General features: G+C 42.9%; 1 protein-coding gene across 4 annotated transcripts in view; it reads right to left on the reverse strand.

Annotated features, from left to right (window-relative positions):
• LCMT1 (leucine carboxyl methyltransferase 1) overlaps positions 1-16,469 on the reverse strand; it is an 85,222-nt gene that overhangs the window by 41,792 nt on the left and 26,961 nt on the right. For 2 of the 4 annotated variants that reach the window (XR_015061260.1, XM_085893355.1), the window contains exons 5-7: positions 12,301-12,377; positions 11,941-12,002; positions 1,266-1,389 (exon numbers count right to left, since the gene is read on the reverse strand). Coding sequence is in view for 3 of the 4 variants with exons in the window: in XM_085893355.1 (XP_085749481.1) it covers positions 1,266-1,389; positions 11,941-12,002; positions 12,301-12,377 (263 nt within the window). In the remaining variant the exon portion in view is untranslated. The remainder of the gene's footprint in view (positions 1-1,265; positions 1,390-11,940; positions 12,003-12,300; positions 12,378-16,469) is intronic. The other 2 variants (XM_085893357.1, XM_085893356.1) reach the window with 2 other exon arrangements.

The following is a 16,469-nucleotide window of genomic DNA, read 5'->3' on the forward strand; positions in this document are numbered from 1 at the left end:
TGGAAGTCTGTGGCGCCTTGTCCTTTAAGTAGGATTGTTATAAGTGCATGTACATACTGAGTAAACAACGGCTGTAGGTCTTTTTGCTCGTGTCTTGTCCCCTACCCCCATTCATTTCCGTGCTTGCATATGTGTGTACAAATAAATGTCCCCTATTGTTTGAATATTCACCTGCTCGTTGCGTCCCTTCCTCCATTGAACTGCCATAATTGCGTTCGGAATATTAGCTGGTTTTTAACACCAATAAGGTAATCGGGTCTGACGGGGCTTGGCGATAATAAACCGCTCGGCAATCGCAGATGGAAAAAGCTGCTAAAAGCGGCTCGTTTCCGAGCAGGTCCCGTTGAGGTACAACCTCTCGGTAGTCTGTCCGCACGAATAATTAGGTAAATCGACAATTCGGCGATCGACCCTGTAGCGCGGGCAGAGCATTGACAAGGTTGTGATGTGGTTAAAAACACACCCTTAGCTGGATTTTGGCATTGATCCGAAAGCTGCGACTGGATTGCCACGTCCAGTGGGCGCATGCGGCCGCAAATTAGCTAAAGGCGGTCGCCACATGCCGGAGTGGCGGAAATCCACAACAATACATATAACTCAAAATCCTGACATGCTGAGAAAATTCTGACTTCAAATTCAGAATCAGCATACTCAATTTAGTCGAGAACATGTTTCCACCGCAGCAGCAAAATCTTTGTTGTCCAGTGAATCAGCAGAGGCCCACAGGCCTGATGTCTTAGGCCCACCAGAAAACCAAGATGGGAGCCATATTGTTTTTTCTGGGAGCCATGATGGGTGTCTGGGTGCCATCAAGCGACAAATGTGGGTGGGGTCTGACAGCTCTCCGACCAATGGGTGTCCATTTCAAAAAAAAATCGACCCCCAACATGAACCACAACAAACAGCAATGTAGAACTCTTGCAGACCGGGAACACATCACAGATAAAAATCGCGGAAGAATGAGGCTTTATAAAGCCGATAGGTTCACCAAAGTTAAATATTTATATATTTGTTGGTGGGGCTTGGCAATATTCCATATCATACCTATACAAACAGTCTACCGACTGTGACGATGAACATTTTTCCTCCACATCAAGAACTTTCACTCATAATAGTGCACAACAGCTTCCATATGGAAATATGTAAAGCTGCAATCAAAACACCACCACCATTAAAACGGCCCTTTTAGCAAATACAAAGGTTACATTTTTGGAGGCCATTCTACCATGAATGTGACATGGAAGCACCATACACCGTTTGCTTACTCTGGATTCAATCCACATCTGCGCAGCTTCTCCTCAACGATGGCTGGTTCACGAAGGTCAGCACCGATGAGGGCATACCGATCTGTATCCAAGTCCGTTCGATCTGCTGTGCAACAAGACACTTCTATAGCACATCCCACAAAGAAAAAAAAAATCAAACAAAAGAAAAGCAGAAATATGAGCCAAAAGTATGGATATTGTAGCAGAGTCAAGAAATAGAGACAATGAACAGAAAATGAATTTGATAATGATGAAAATATTTTTGCATCCCAACGGTTGTATGGTGCCATGTTCCAGTTTATAGTGTTTTTGTATTCCCAATGCAAATTGAGCTGATCTCTCTCTCTCTCTCTCTATATATATATATATATATATATATATATATATATATATATATATATATATATATATATATATATATATATATATATATATATATATATATATATATATATATATATATATATATCTCTCTCTCTCTCTCTCTCTCTCTCTCTCTCTCTCTCTCTATATATATATATATATATATATATATATATATATATATATATATATATATATATATATATATATCTCTATGTTTCAGGTTTGGTGTCCATTAATGTTGGAAAGAATGGTTTAAAGAGCAGATTCAAGTTCAAACACCAAAGCAATCCTTTACAATTCTGCTTCCACTCTGTTTCAGTGATCATCATTTTACATCCAACGTCAACGTAAAATCATATGCTGGATTGTATAAAAATGTATTTTTCATGTTGAGAGACGTTTATAGATAACTGAAGACATCGTGATTCCTTGCTGAAAGCGGGTGGGGGTTAAAGAACATGGCATACTGATGTAGGAAATGATAAATTTGCAAATAACACCGAAGATAGTGAGTGAAAAACTACAAACTGTAGTTTATTTATGTAACTCCACTTTATACAATCTGTAAAGTCATCCTTTGCCAAGTTACTCTCTGCTCTGACAAGGAGAGATTTAGTGTTGACAAGAGACAGCATCCTAGCTCACTGCAGTGAAGTCATCTGAAGGTGTGAAAAGTTTCTGACATTGTTATGAAAACACCATCTTGTCAACTGTCCATTGCTCAAGTTATTCATGGTGTGCACTTCTCTGCTCAGATCCAGAATTTCATGCATCAGCGATGAACCACACGGGTTCCAGACTCCATAATCATTGTAGTTTTCCTGATGTTTTTCCAAGACTTCTGGTGTACCATTTTGAGCCATTGTGTTTGTGACATTATGATAAATCATATTCATTGGCTGGACAATCCTTACTTGAATTTATTCAACACTCGCAGGGGTACCCGGCACTGCTGGGCAACACCGGGTCCCTCCTCCCACCCCACACCTTCCTCTTCCCAACCATAATGTAAATTACATGTCAATCAGTTTGTTTATAAGCCTTGAAAAGTCAGGTGAAAAACCAAAAGTTTTTTTTTTTTTAATGAAAGACTTCCATTTTCTTTCCTCTCCATCACGAGAACGAACCTTCATTGAGCAGAGTATATTAGTCAGCTGTCGCGATCACTGCGAATGAAACATTGCATTGTTTGAGTTGTAATCAAATGTACCTTCGTTTCCTCAAAATGGTACCTTTATTTAATGGTAAAAGACACGTTGTTCAGTCTTCAAATGTACATCAGAGGCCAATAAACAATCTGAGCTACGCAAACCGAAAAATATGGTGGCGATTTCTGGACAGCTGGAGGGGAAGGCATGGCCTATAGAATGGGCGGTGCTCATGATCCACCCACAGACACAAACTCAGCTTTATATAGAAGACACAGTGCCTTCAGAAAGTATTCACTCCCCTCGATTTTTTCACATTTTGTTGTGTTACAGGCTGAATATAAAATGGATTAAACATAAATTATTTTTTGTCAGTGATAGACACAAAATATCCCATAATGTCAAAGTGCAATTGATTTTTTTTCGAAATTTTACTGAAAACGCACGCACGCACGCGCACGCACGCACGCACGCGCACGCACGCACGCATGCGCGCACACACGCATTATAAAGCTTGCAGTGTTAGTGTGAGAAAATTCTGACGATATCTGAACACTCAGGAGATCAGTGGGCTGTCACTGCAGAAGAGATGAGTTCCTTGGCTTTGAATCCTGGGTTGAGTCAGAATTTTTTCACATTAGCCACACACAGGAATTTATTCCTGTTTATCAAAATAAACAAGTGAAATCCTTCAATACAGCGTGTGTGGTGAAGCAAATGAGTACACTAATGTTAAAATATGCAATTTATGCTTTTTCAGTTGAAAAACAATTAAAAAGCGTACTTAATATTTGAAATGTAAAAATCTTGTTATTATTGTGATAAGCACCTTTATATATATAACAGAAGGAATGAAATCGTTCGATAGTGTGGCAGGGGGCCGCAAAAGAATGATGTAAAAAAATAATAATCATAAAGTTAATGTACAGACAAACAAATGATGAGTAAAATGTAAGCTTTGCTGATGAAAAGATGAAAGCAAAGCTAAAATATTTGTTGAGCAAAACATTGAAACATCGTGGTTAAACCAACTACATAATGAGTTATATTTTTATTATATAAAATATAGACGAACACATTTTGAATTTAAGCATATTTAATTTTTGCATATTTTGAATGTACAGTACAAAGTTATGAAAATAATTCAAGATGTCCCTGGTTGAAAGAACCACTTATCACTTTACCACCAATATCTGCCATAATTGTAAGTAAATTTCAACTACGAATGCATGACGAAACACTTTTATGGCTAATATTAAAGAGAATGATGGCATAAGAAGAACTTAGCTTTCAGCGTTCGGCGCGAAATGCCATGGTGGGCGGAAATGATGTCTTTCGTTCGTACATGAGAGGGGAGCGTTTCTTGGGTTTTTTCCCATCAAGAAATAAATTCAATGGTTTTCGCATATATAACACATTAGTTTCACAAATTTCCATTGAAATACTTGGGTATTTCCATCAATTGTCGCCATTTCCGTCTTGGTTACGCACTGCTATCTACTGGACGGCCGTCATTGGCTCACTTGAGGCACGTGGGGGGGGGGGAACTGGGGACATTTCAAACTCGGTGCAATTGTATACAGCGCACGCGCTGTAATAAATTGTTAATCACCACAGAGCAGATAGAAATGCTTGGAGTACCTTGGTCCATGTGTGAGTCGAGAGCCATCTCGATGGACAAGTATGGAAACATCAGCTGAAGGATTGTCTTGTTTGCATTTGTGCCACACAGAGAGTGGTGTGTGGTAATAAGTAGTTAGGGATTTTGGTTCAGAAAATTGTGTGGAAAACCTTGATGTAAACCTCTACTGGGGCCACTGGGAGACTTGGCACAAAAGAGGCGGGAGGCAGAGTTATGAATGCCTCCCGAGGAGCAGGGCAGTGGATTGCCTAAGATGGATAGAGCGCCACCCTGAAAGGGGGGGGGCTGAGTTATATACACCTCCAAAAAGGGGGTGGAGCGTGGCCGAAAAGGAAGGAGAGGGAGGAGCCAAATAGGCATTTGGGAGTGAGAGCGTTGGCAACGGATAAAGAAAAACGTCGAGGTATGGTCTGAGGAGAACGGGACAGTTGGTCCGGGTAGAACAGAGAACTGAGGAGTTTGGAGGAGGATCACAGCGTTTGGAGGAGAATGGGGAAATAGAGAGTTTGTGAGGAGAATCGTCTCTGAGGAGAGGTTGTCCTGCCTGCCTGCCTGCCTGCCCTTTCATCCTATCTGCCCTGCCCCGTCCCTAGAGCCTGCCGTGTGCAATCACCGCCTGTCCGTCTCCCCAACATCTGTTCACATTGTCATCTTCCTCCTCGTCCCTCCTCATTACCTGCTCGTCCCCGCTGCCCCAGAGCTGTGTCCCCCGGTTTTTGTTCCCTTCCCGTCTATGACTGAGTCCGAAGTGAGGCGCCTTAATTTCTTTGGATTTATCTTACAGATTTGTACATAATTATTTATTATCGATTTTGTGTCCCCTTTTCTTCCCCACCAAAACCCACCATCGACTCCCTCCGTTTCGTTCAATCATCCCTGGTTCCATTTATTATTGTGAATCGGGAAATAAATCCATTGGGTTTAAAAGCATTGAGGTTTCTTGTGTCTCTCCTCACGACATGTGTGCGTGCCGTCCGCCATTAACTTGGAACGTCTCCATAGGAGTCAGAGTGCCGGGGCACGGACCACTGGCTCAGGGCGCCGGGGCACGGACCACTGGCTCAGGGCGCTGGGGCACGGACCACTGGCTCGGGGCGCCGGGGCATGGACCACTGGCTCGGGGCGCTGGGGCACGGACCACTGGCTCGGGGCGCCGAGGCACGGACCACTGGCTCACGGCGCACGGACCACTGGTTCAGGGAGCCGGGGCACGGATCACTGGCTCAGGGCGCCGGAGAACGAACCACTGGCTCAAGGCGCTGGACCACTGGCTCAGGGCGCCGGACCACTGGCTCAGGGCGCCAGGGCACGGACCACTGGCTCAGGGCGCCAGGGCACGGACCACTGGCTCAGGGTGCCAGGGCACGGACCACTGGCTCTGAATGACGTGGCATGGTAAAAGCGTCTGCAGTGAGTGAACGATTTGCTCAGGATGTAGCGTGATCCCACTATCGACAATGGGTGCTTGGCAAGTTGCTTTAGCACTCAAATTCAATGGTTGATGAGGAACGGTTGGCCAGGCTGTCATGACATACCACAACAGATCCCTTTAACTTTTAAGCCAGTCTTCACCACACATGCAGCAGTTAATGAAATAAAATGAATTATTGAAGTAAAATGAATTAATGATATAAAATGACTATCCACAAAAGAGTTGCTGTGTAATGCAGAACAACCCTGGAGACATTGCAAAGTTCAATCACCCGTGAAATAAACCATTTTGCCAGCTCGTCTGTGGACGTGTCACGTGGTACATTGGTTCGGGGTCTGCTCAAATGTAATAACTTTTTTTTTTTAAAACATCCAGTTTTTACCAGATTTGCTTTCATTCCCTATAGAGCACTTCATGAAACACGTGAAAATATAGACACAGATCTGGCAGACGCAATGGATTGGCAGTCCCTCTGGGGGGACAGGGCATGAGGTCTTGCGGTGAATGCATTAAATCATGCAGCTCAATGAAGCTAGTTAATTTTGGCACGTTCCAAAAATTTTTATTCATTCAATTTAATTCTCCAAACAGTAGAAAAAGATAAGCTTAAAGCCCTGCAAATTTCACATTTTCTTGTTTATGTATGCAGGAGGGAACATAGCCTTATTTCTTTAAATTATAATCAGATTTCACCACAGATTTCGACACTTATTTAGTCTGGACGATATCCGATCCTCAAAACTGAAATAATATTTTGATGATATTGTTACGAATTTGGGAATTCGATTGCACACAACATACAGGTTCCTTTAGTCAGCTATGTCGATAAGTGCTTGATCCCTAGATAGCTCACCTTCCATTGTTTAAATGTTCAGAAATCGATGAGATGCGCTGCGGATCGATTTAATAGTTAGGGAACGAACAATGGAGACATCCCTCCCCCTCTTCTGCGAAGAGGAAGAAGAATCCTGCCGTCCCGTGACTCATGACTCAACAACTCCCTCCCACCCGTGGTTGAGCAGGGGGATGGAGCATGAGGGCATGAGTCACGCTAGGATCGGGGGAAGGGCGGAGAAGGATAAGGACGAGATCCTTTCTTTGTTCTCGGTTAGTAAGCTTTTTGCTTCGGCAGAGGGGAGTCGTTCAGCTGACCGTTGGGTCCTGCTTGGCTTGCGTTAGGGTCGAGGCCTTCGGAAGCTTTTTTCTTCGGCTGGCTCGGAAGGAGGCTTTTTGGAGGCTCTTTGCTTTGACGGTTCCGTGAGAGCTTTTTGCTTCAAGCTGCCCTGTTTGGAAGGAAGTTAAGCTGGTCGCGCAGCTCGAGCTGCGAGTGGTGGCTTCTTCTCGGTTCGTGGATCTTTGTTCTCCATTTTAGTCCATGGGCCCAGGCATATATCGGTACCATCTGGGAAACCAAACTTTAGGGCTACTAAGTTATTGGTAGGGACTATATGATTATTTCAATATGTGATAACAGTTCCAGAAGAGCAGCTTAGTGTATATATTTTGCATTTTTACCATTTTACCATTTTGAGATATTGACGTTTTGGGGGAAAAAAATCACACAATGGACTATTGACACATCCCATGAAGGTAATATCATTCAATAACAGCTCAGGATATCCAGATTTGTTTGCCTTTTCACTTCCATTATGCGGAGGGTGGGTACATTCCAGAGAAGATAACTACCAATAAAGCTACCAGTCTGCAATGGTTATCACATCAAAATATGATCTATATATATATATATATATATATATATATATATATATATATATATATATATATATATATATATATATATATATATATATATATATACACCAATTCAAAAATCATAACTGGGATTGGTTTCCTGAGATGGTACTGACAAGTGGAATTTCTGGCCTGGGCCCATGGACTATTTTGGTTCCCGGCTTGGTGCGACTCATTGACCTCTTTGTGGAGGTGGTTCCTCGGGGAAGCGACGCATCGACGGGAAGGATCGGCGCCTTGTCCCACCAGCACGTGTTGAGAAGCGCGGGAGGTGGTTCCTTGGGGAAGCGAGGCATCGACGGGAAGGATCGGTGTCTCGTCTCACCAGCACGTGTTGAGAAGCGTGGGAGGTGGTTCCTCGGGGAAGCGACGCATCGACGGGAAGGATCGGCGCCTCGTCTCTCCAGCACGTGTTGAGAAGTGCGGGAGGATTCGCGGGAGCTCGGGAGGGATCGCGGCTCGGCGATTGGATCCAGCTCGCTCTCGCTGGAGCCCGGGTCCGAACAACTTGAAGACCACACGAGGTGGAGAGGTTCGAGATAGGTTCTGGGTTTCAGCTCACCTGTCCTCTGAGCTGGAACTGGTTATTAAAGGCCTCTGCCACCATTTCTTGGGTGTGTGTGTGTGCGTACGTGTGTCCGTGGGCCCGTCTCATAAGTAGGAACTGCTGTTAAGTGCAAGTGACTGTACATAATAAGTAGACGGTTGTAGTTCTTTTGTTGCTTGTTTTGGTGCATACGTGTTTGCCTTGTTTAATTGCATACGTGCTTTATTATAATAAATGTCCTTGTGTGAATGTAAACCTGTTCGTTGCGTCCATTCCCTCATTGAACTGCCTCATCTTGCACTCGGAATATAGTTGGTTTTTAAATAGCCGATAAATAGAATCGGGTCCGGCGAGGTCTGGCGATAATACCCGCTCGGTTATTAGTCCAGTCATTTTAGCCTCATATTTGGCCAAACTTGGAACAAATTGCAACAGAATTTTTTCCACCACAATGCATTTCTTTGAGGTCCCTAGAACACCATACTAAAAGTCCCAAAAAATCCCTATAGGGGAAAGACGTCTAATTTGCATACATCCAAGATGGCTACCAAATTCAATATTTCAATATATTTTGGCCTCCAGGTGATTTATTTGATTTGTTTAAAGTTCGCCACTCCTAAAGTTTTGGTCCACTTACCTCCAAATACATATGGTGACTTTTCTTAAAATCTTATTGCGAACAATTTAGTACCATAACTGATTGCATTATGACTTATATGTTGCCATGGCAACCATAAAACCATAGGCATGTTTTTGATTTCTTGGGGTATATTTAGTTTTTCTGTAAAAGATATGCTACAAATTGCAAGCAAATTATCATTTTTGACAGGTTTACTGCTGAAATACAAAATATTTAAGATTCTATAAATGAAAATAATATTCAATCATCTTTTTTTAACAGAAAAAAATGATTTTAATATAAAACATGGATGGCGCCCTCTGGTGTTCAGTAGGGATCTGGGGTGGTAAGTACTGATTTCTTGAGTATTTCTGACCTTTTAAATGCAACAGGGATTTAGGTTAGGCCCTGAAATATGTTCCTCAATCATTCAAGACTAAAAAAGTAGCACATTCAAGTACTTATCACTTATCATTTCAAAATTTTGGTGTAAAACAGATCAGTGCATCAAACTTCTTCATGTGATTTTCTTCATTTTCAGATTTTTGACTTTGAGGGAAAAAATAATGTCATATTTTATCTTATGGGTGGTTTAAATTCTCTACCAAATTTCAGAGCACAATGTGCCCTGGGCCTACAGGAAGGGCCGAAATAGCTTCTAAAGGTGTATTTAGGTACATAGTTTATACACGCCTTCCTCGGCTGCGATGTGACATCACGTCCATTTGGATTGGGGAAAGGCTTAGCTGTAAAGGAGATAAAGAAAGCGAAATTCCGTGAACAAGCTGAGGTCTTCAACTCTGTAGAAGCAGCAAAAGATGAGCTGGTGGTAGCTGGAGAAAAGGCACTTGTATCCCTGTATGGTGGTGGAGATGAACGACTCGACGCTCTACGCTACAGAAAGTTTTGTGAGAAAATCTCCAAGGGAAAATCTCACGTGGAGCCCCAAACTTTGCCACCAACATCTGCAGCTGCCGTTTATCACAGCCTTCGTGTTTATTTCCAGATAATGCAGTGGAAAGGAACAAACAGAACTATGAAGCCAGGAGAATGGGGCTGGCATGTCGTAGATGGTAAATATCTACCTAAGCAGACTGACAAATCTCCAGCACCAGCTGAACTACTGAATGTCATATGCTGTGGCTGCAAGACTCAATGCAGCACAAACAGGTGCACATGTCGTCACCACGGCCTCCTCTGTAGTGATGTGTGCACAGAATGCAGAGGAATAAGCTGCAGGAATTCTGAAGCACCAGACTTAAGTAACAATTGATAGATATTACCTGCACAAGAGGTGTAAAGAACAGACATCCTACGGTAAGGGCAATCTAAAAACCAAAGTATAGTTACAGGGGCAGGACTTCAAGGGGAGCATCAGAACCTGTCATCAAATCAAATTGTAACCTTTTCCAAATGAAAGCCCAAGGGCAAAAACCCCACTCTAGAACTTTAAAACATTCAAATTGCCCTTCTACAAGTCACATTATACCAAATTATTGAATTTTGGCGGCCATTTTGGATTTATGCAAATTAGCCGTCTTTCCCCTATCAGGATTTTTTGGGACTTTTAGTATGTTGTTTTGGGGACCTCAAAGAAATGCATTGTGGTGGAAAAAATTCTGTTGCAATTTGTTCCAATTAAAAGTTAAAATGACTGGACTATATCCCAGAACGGAACGGACCGCTTAAGCGGTTCGTGTCCAAGCAGTCCTTCGCTGAGGTACGGTCCCTCGGTAGGTTACCCGCGCGGGTACTTAGGTATATCGATATTCGGTGATTGACCCAATTTTGCGTGGGTAGAATACGGACTGGGCCATGGTGGGATTAAAAAGCCACCCATGACTGGTTTCTGGCGTTGTTCCAGAAAGTCACGAATGGATTGTCCGTTCGGTGGGTGAAGCGACCGCTATTGGTTAGACGCGGTTGTTCGAACGCCGGGCGGGTGGGAATTCTACAACAATATACTTTAATTAGCCCGTGAGAGTAGATTGTGGAAAATAATCTCATATAATGCATGAAATCGCTCGAAGCTGCTAATTTGAAAACTTCTAGTACTAATAATAGTGAAGTATACGATTCGTAGCTATGATGAACAGGCATTTGATAATGAGTGAGGAAAGTGAAAAAAAAACTTTTGTCATTCAGAAATCGTTGCGGCCTGTTCCAAGTCGAGGAATGGTTGAGCAGGCCAAAAAACATGGTGGCTTCAGACCCCAGTGAGGTTACCCAGGAAACATCTTAAGACCACAGACAGCGAGATGGCTGAGGATCTCCTGATGAAGGATATAATTAAATAAGGCTGTTAATTATCTTTAAAAGGTGTGTTTTAATTAACCTAAACACCCAATTTTCACTCTTGCACTTCCTTGGAGTTTTCTTAGTGTGCATGCAAAGTTTCATTGTTTTGGAGTTATGGAGACACACTGACATGCACACAGCTTTTTCTTAGTGAATGTATGTTATGTATGTTTTTTATATTTTTATATATATATATATATATATATATATATATATATATATATATATATATATATATATATATATATATATATATATATATATATATATATATATATATATATATATCAGGATGCCATCAATGATACACAAATCAGCTATTTTTGATTTATTTATGGGACCATCTATTTATTATGTGTACAATGCAATTGGATACATTTTTGTGGGGAGGTGTGGTGGGGAGGGAGGGGTGTGTTGTATAATGCTTATGTTCAACAGCACGGAGTGCCCACTGCTCATGGTTGGTGAGGGTCGATTTAACATTGAATCCATATCATTCATTAAAAACGTTTGCATTGTTGCAATTGGAAGGCAGTCACTGCACAAGGTGTCAAAGAGTTTACCCCGAATACCAGAAAATATTTACCATAATCGAGAATTAGGATTTGTACATGCAGTTATTCCCCACCCGCACTCTCATATTCTTCAATGCACATTCTAACCGGACCAGCCAATCCACACCTCATCCCACCACTTCACCCCCCTTTTACAAAATCCAAAGCATCAGCGAATCTGTTTCGACTAAAGCGCTCCCAATCGAGAAAATCCATTTCATGATCTCAGCCTGTCTGACAACACGAGCATTCATCATGTTTATTGTTTACATTAGAGAGGTGTGTGTACAGGGGAATGTCAGAGTATTGCAAGATACCTAAACTCAAGTTTCCGGAAGAATGGGCTTCAATAAGTGGCTTGCAAAGTTGTTGCTTTGACCTGGGAGAAAAACACAATTACATATTTTGCAATAAGCCGTTGGATGCACAATCATGCAATGCCACAGTGACGCAAAACACACAAAGATGAATCGTTGACTTCACATCACCTACCGCAATAGCAAAGCAGCTCAAGAGCATCAGCAAAACAAAACTTCATAAAAAAGGAGAATCACAATGCAACGTTAAATTAAAACTCTCGATAATAATGGTGTCCAGCCATGAAAAACGCTCACCCTGATCAAATAACAATACATTTTAGGACTTGCAAACAGGTAAAGCTCGAGGATGCCGTTCACCTGATGATGCTCAGTTTTCTGGCAGTGATCGTCGGAAAATCGATTTCAAAGTACTTCCTCGGAAGCAGATTCTGATCCTAGGAAGAAATTCACATCATGGTCAAATGTCTTTGAGGCAGCATGTTGACCAACAATTAAAAATGCGTAAAATAGCATGTACTGTAGTTACTGTAATGACAAAACCTATGACAAGGTAGCAGAGACAATGCTGTGCTCTGTTTCTTTATTTTTTCAACAGAAAATACTTTAAGGCCCTGTCACACCTTGACGATTTAGCCAGCGTATGCCTGACGTATGCAAAATTGGGCTAAAACGCCGGCACACATCAAATAAATTATGGGTAAGTTTGTATACGTTAAGAGCACGCTGAAAAACACTGCCATACGTCATAGTACGCTGGCTTTCATCGTTGTACTTTGCGGTTGTCCTCAAATTTTAGCATGCTTGAAATCTTACGACGTATGCCAGCGTATGACTCACACGTTCCGCTACGCTGGCCATAAGTTGTAGGCAGGTTATGCGATCGTTGACACACGTCGACACACGTTACTTGTAAGTTACTCATAAGTCGAAACACGTCGAGGTAATGATTAGCGTACCCGAAACTTATTTATAACCTATGAGTAACGTGTTGTAGGCACGTTACACGATCGTTGCACACACGTCGAGGCACGTTATGCAATCGTTGACACACGTTGAGGCACGGTACTTGTAAGTTAATCATAAGTCGAAACACGTCGAGGTAATGCATAGCGTACCCAAAACTTATTTCTAACCTATGAGTAACGTACGTCCAACGCATATTGACGTATGTAGACATATTTGATTGACGTCTTCCGGACGACCACAGAACTTACTGAACGCGTTTCTAATTTACAGCTACCGTATAATGGCGTATTGGCAGCGTTCAAAAAAAAAAACAACACTAACTTCCGATATTTCGTCACATACCGTTACGTCACGTCCGATTGCCTCTTCAGTTTGCTCATGTCTTATTCTTAGTTCCTCCTCTGTGAATATTTTCTGTTTGAGGAAATTGTCACGTCAACGTCGAAACGTAAAAGCAAATGTCCGAATATATTTTAAAACTCATGATAGACTAAAAAAAAAAAAAAAAACACAACAACAACAACAACAACAACAACAACAACTTTAGATATTTCGTCACGTGCCTTCACGGAGCCAAGGAGAAAAAAAGAAAATGTGCCTCGACGGAGAAAATAAGTTTCGGGTATGCTAAACATTACCTTGACGTGTTTCGACTTATGAGTAACTTACAAGGAAGTTGTATCGACGTGTGTCAACGATCGCATATCGTGCCTACAACTTATTCCCAGCGTAGCGGAACGTGTGAGCCATACGGCGAGTTCGTCATAAAATTTTCAGCATGCTTGAAATTTCACGACGTACTAAACGTACCACGAAATATGACAGCGTACTTCATCGTTTTTCAGCATGCTCTTAACGTATACACAACTTACCCATACCGTATTTGACGTGTGCCAGCGTTTTAGACACATTTTTCATCGGTCGGCATACGCTGGCTAAATCGTCAAGGTGTGACTGCGATGTTGACACTTCCAATTCTCAGGCGGTTATGATTTAAATCGGCGTGCGGCAGGTTTTTAACAGGCTACGCCACGAATTCGTCGGCGATACATGCAGCGCGCTATGCCTAAGTTAAACTATCGTTGGACATAGGTTGTGAACACCGACAACAGGCTAAGCATTCGTTGGTATAAGTTATCTACAAGACAACGAAACGTTCTGTGCCCATAACTAATATGTTATGCATACGACCAACACGTTATGAATACGCCAAAAACTTTAAAAAAAAAAAAATTTGAGCGTACGCCAACGTTTTACATACATTTTTATACGTTGCCATTGCTGGCTAAATCGTCAAGGTGTGACAGTGCCTATACGAGGGCAGAAACCAAATAAAAATGGCGTCGTGGTGTTCTGGATTTCAGACCATACCCCAAGCCTGGTGTTGGCTTTGTGGTTAGGGTGGCTGGTGTGGGATCTTAGGGTCCTGAGTTTGAGCCACCTTTCCCAATGAATTAATACCAGGTGGGTTGACTCAGCCCGTCATCCTTCTGAGGTCGGCAAAATGAGTTCCAGTGCACTGGTATAGGGGCAGAGCATCAGCGGCATAGTCGAGCCCCAACATAATGATAGCTACCCGGCAGCCAAGCTGCCATACGCAAGAAGAAGCAGAAGAAGAAGAAGAAGAAGAAGAAGAAGAAGAAGAAGAAGAAGAAGACAACCATACCCTCCTTCCCTCTCAAAAAGAAAGAAAAGAGGATGACCCATTTATTTTGCTATGTCCTCGTTTGAACCACGAGGAGGTGCCTGGCCTATCTTTATTAGTACTCCTTACAGCAACAGCCGATTCTAACTCTCACAGTTTGCTCAACACATACGCATTTCAGCTCAGAGCAATCGAAACAGAGATTACGATAGCAACATGCTGACCACAACATGAACATGCTCACAGCAAATTCCTTTTTAAATTGTGATACGGCTGTTGTATACAATATTAATGTTACATTTCATATGCAAAGGGCTGGCAGGATGGTCTTGACGTATTGACACTCTCCTCCAAGCTGTCTTGCCCGTGTTGGAATGCCGACCCAGTTATAAACTGTCTTCCTGGTGTTTCACAAACAGAGTGATTCATCAATTGTGTGCCATCCCTTGGATGGACATTAAACTGGGCATCACACATCCGCCGGCATTAGTTGGTGGACATTAAAGATCCCACGGTGTCCTTCATCAAGAGTCAGCAAGTTATTGCCGGCACCATGAACATATTACAAATTTCTCGTCCTGAATTCCTGAGTCAGATTGCTAACCCGACCAGATTATAGCCTTGCAACTGCTTTGGCAGAGGACGTGGTGCATGATGATGATGATGATATGCGAAACCTAAGTTCAGCTACGTGAAACGTGTGTTAATAACGAATGCACATATTGACATTTTGATGTGGTTTGAGGTATTTGTGCCTCCACTGCATGGTATTAAAACACCTGGATTGAGGTTGTTAGTGATCCTGCACTTCCCCTTCCTGTGTACAAAATGCCACATTGATGCAGTGGCGAGGTGTTTAATACTGCAATGCTCTTGGGTCCTTCCCACTTCACCCCACACTGAATAATAACACTGAAGACCCACTAATCATAAAACAGGTTTTGGTCATGTTTTTGGTTAAAGAAACAAAATTACTGAATTTTGTACAAAATGAGACAAATTAATGGAAATTCTGAAAGTTATGGAGGAAGTATGGAATATGAACTACAAAATACTGTTACGAATCTGGCAGCCATGAGCACACAACAGCCAGAGTCCTTATAGATCAGTTATATCGGTAAGTATGTGTTTTGAGGTAGGGTCCCGTCCTATGTTTAATGGATGATTAAATGTTCGTGAGCTGTGGAGTTATTTTGATAGTCAGGGTTTTCTTTTAGATTTTTACATCACCTACAACAACAAAAACACTCTGCTCTTGGCATTATTTGTGCGCTCGCTGGCATGCGGGCGTGTTTGGAATTCCATTCCAAATATGGTTCGCTTTGGCTGTGCACCAAATAAGGGTATGCGTCATTTTCCGGCCAATGGGCGACGAGCAGATCAGAGCCGGGGCGGTCCTTTACAAGAAGGCGGAGCCGCGACACGTCATCGACCCAATGAGAGCAGGCCACGGACGAGAGGACCGCACCCGGGAAGGACAGAGAAGCAACAAATGATTGCATCCCGTCGGCTCAAAGCACTTCGGTCTGGTCTGCGCTGACTGCATCGCGCGCTTGCATCCAGTCTGCTCGAGTGGGCGTCCAGTCTGCTCGAGTGCGCGTCCAGTCTGCTCGAGTGCGCGTCCAGTCTGCTCGAGTGCGCGTCCAGTCTGCTCGAGTGCACGTCTCTGTCCGGGTCTGGGGCCGACTGCATCGCGCGGATCCGAGGCATCTCGTCTGGCGCATTGCTGCGGGCGGTCGACCATCTCGACTCTGGAGATCATCTTGTGTCGCGTGCCTGCGAGCTGGAGGAGCATGCCATCGCCTGACGCTCCCCTCCATAACTGGAGCTTGGAGTGGCCTCTGTTGCGGGTTCGAGTCCCGTTACCACAAGATCGTCGAGAACCACACGAGGTGGACAGGTCCATGTCTTTCTG

The sequence above is a fragment of the Eptatretus burgeri genome, chromosome 8 (genome assembly GCF_056783735.1).
Source record: "Eptatretus burgeri isolate ZD-2024b chromosome 8, Ebu_testis_v1, whole genome shotgun sequence".
Lineage (NCBI taxonomy): Eukaryota > Metazoa > Chordata > Myxini > Myxiniformes > Myxinidae > Eptatretus > Eptatretus burgeri.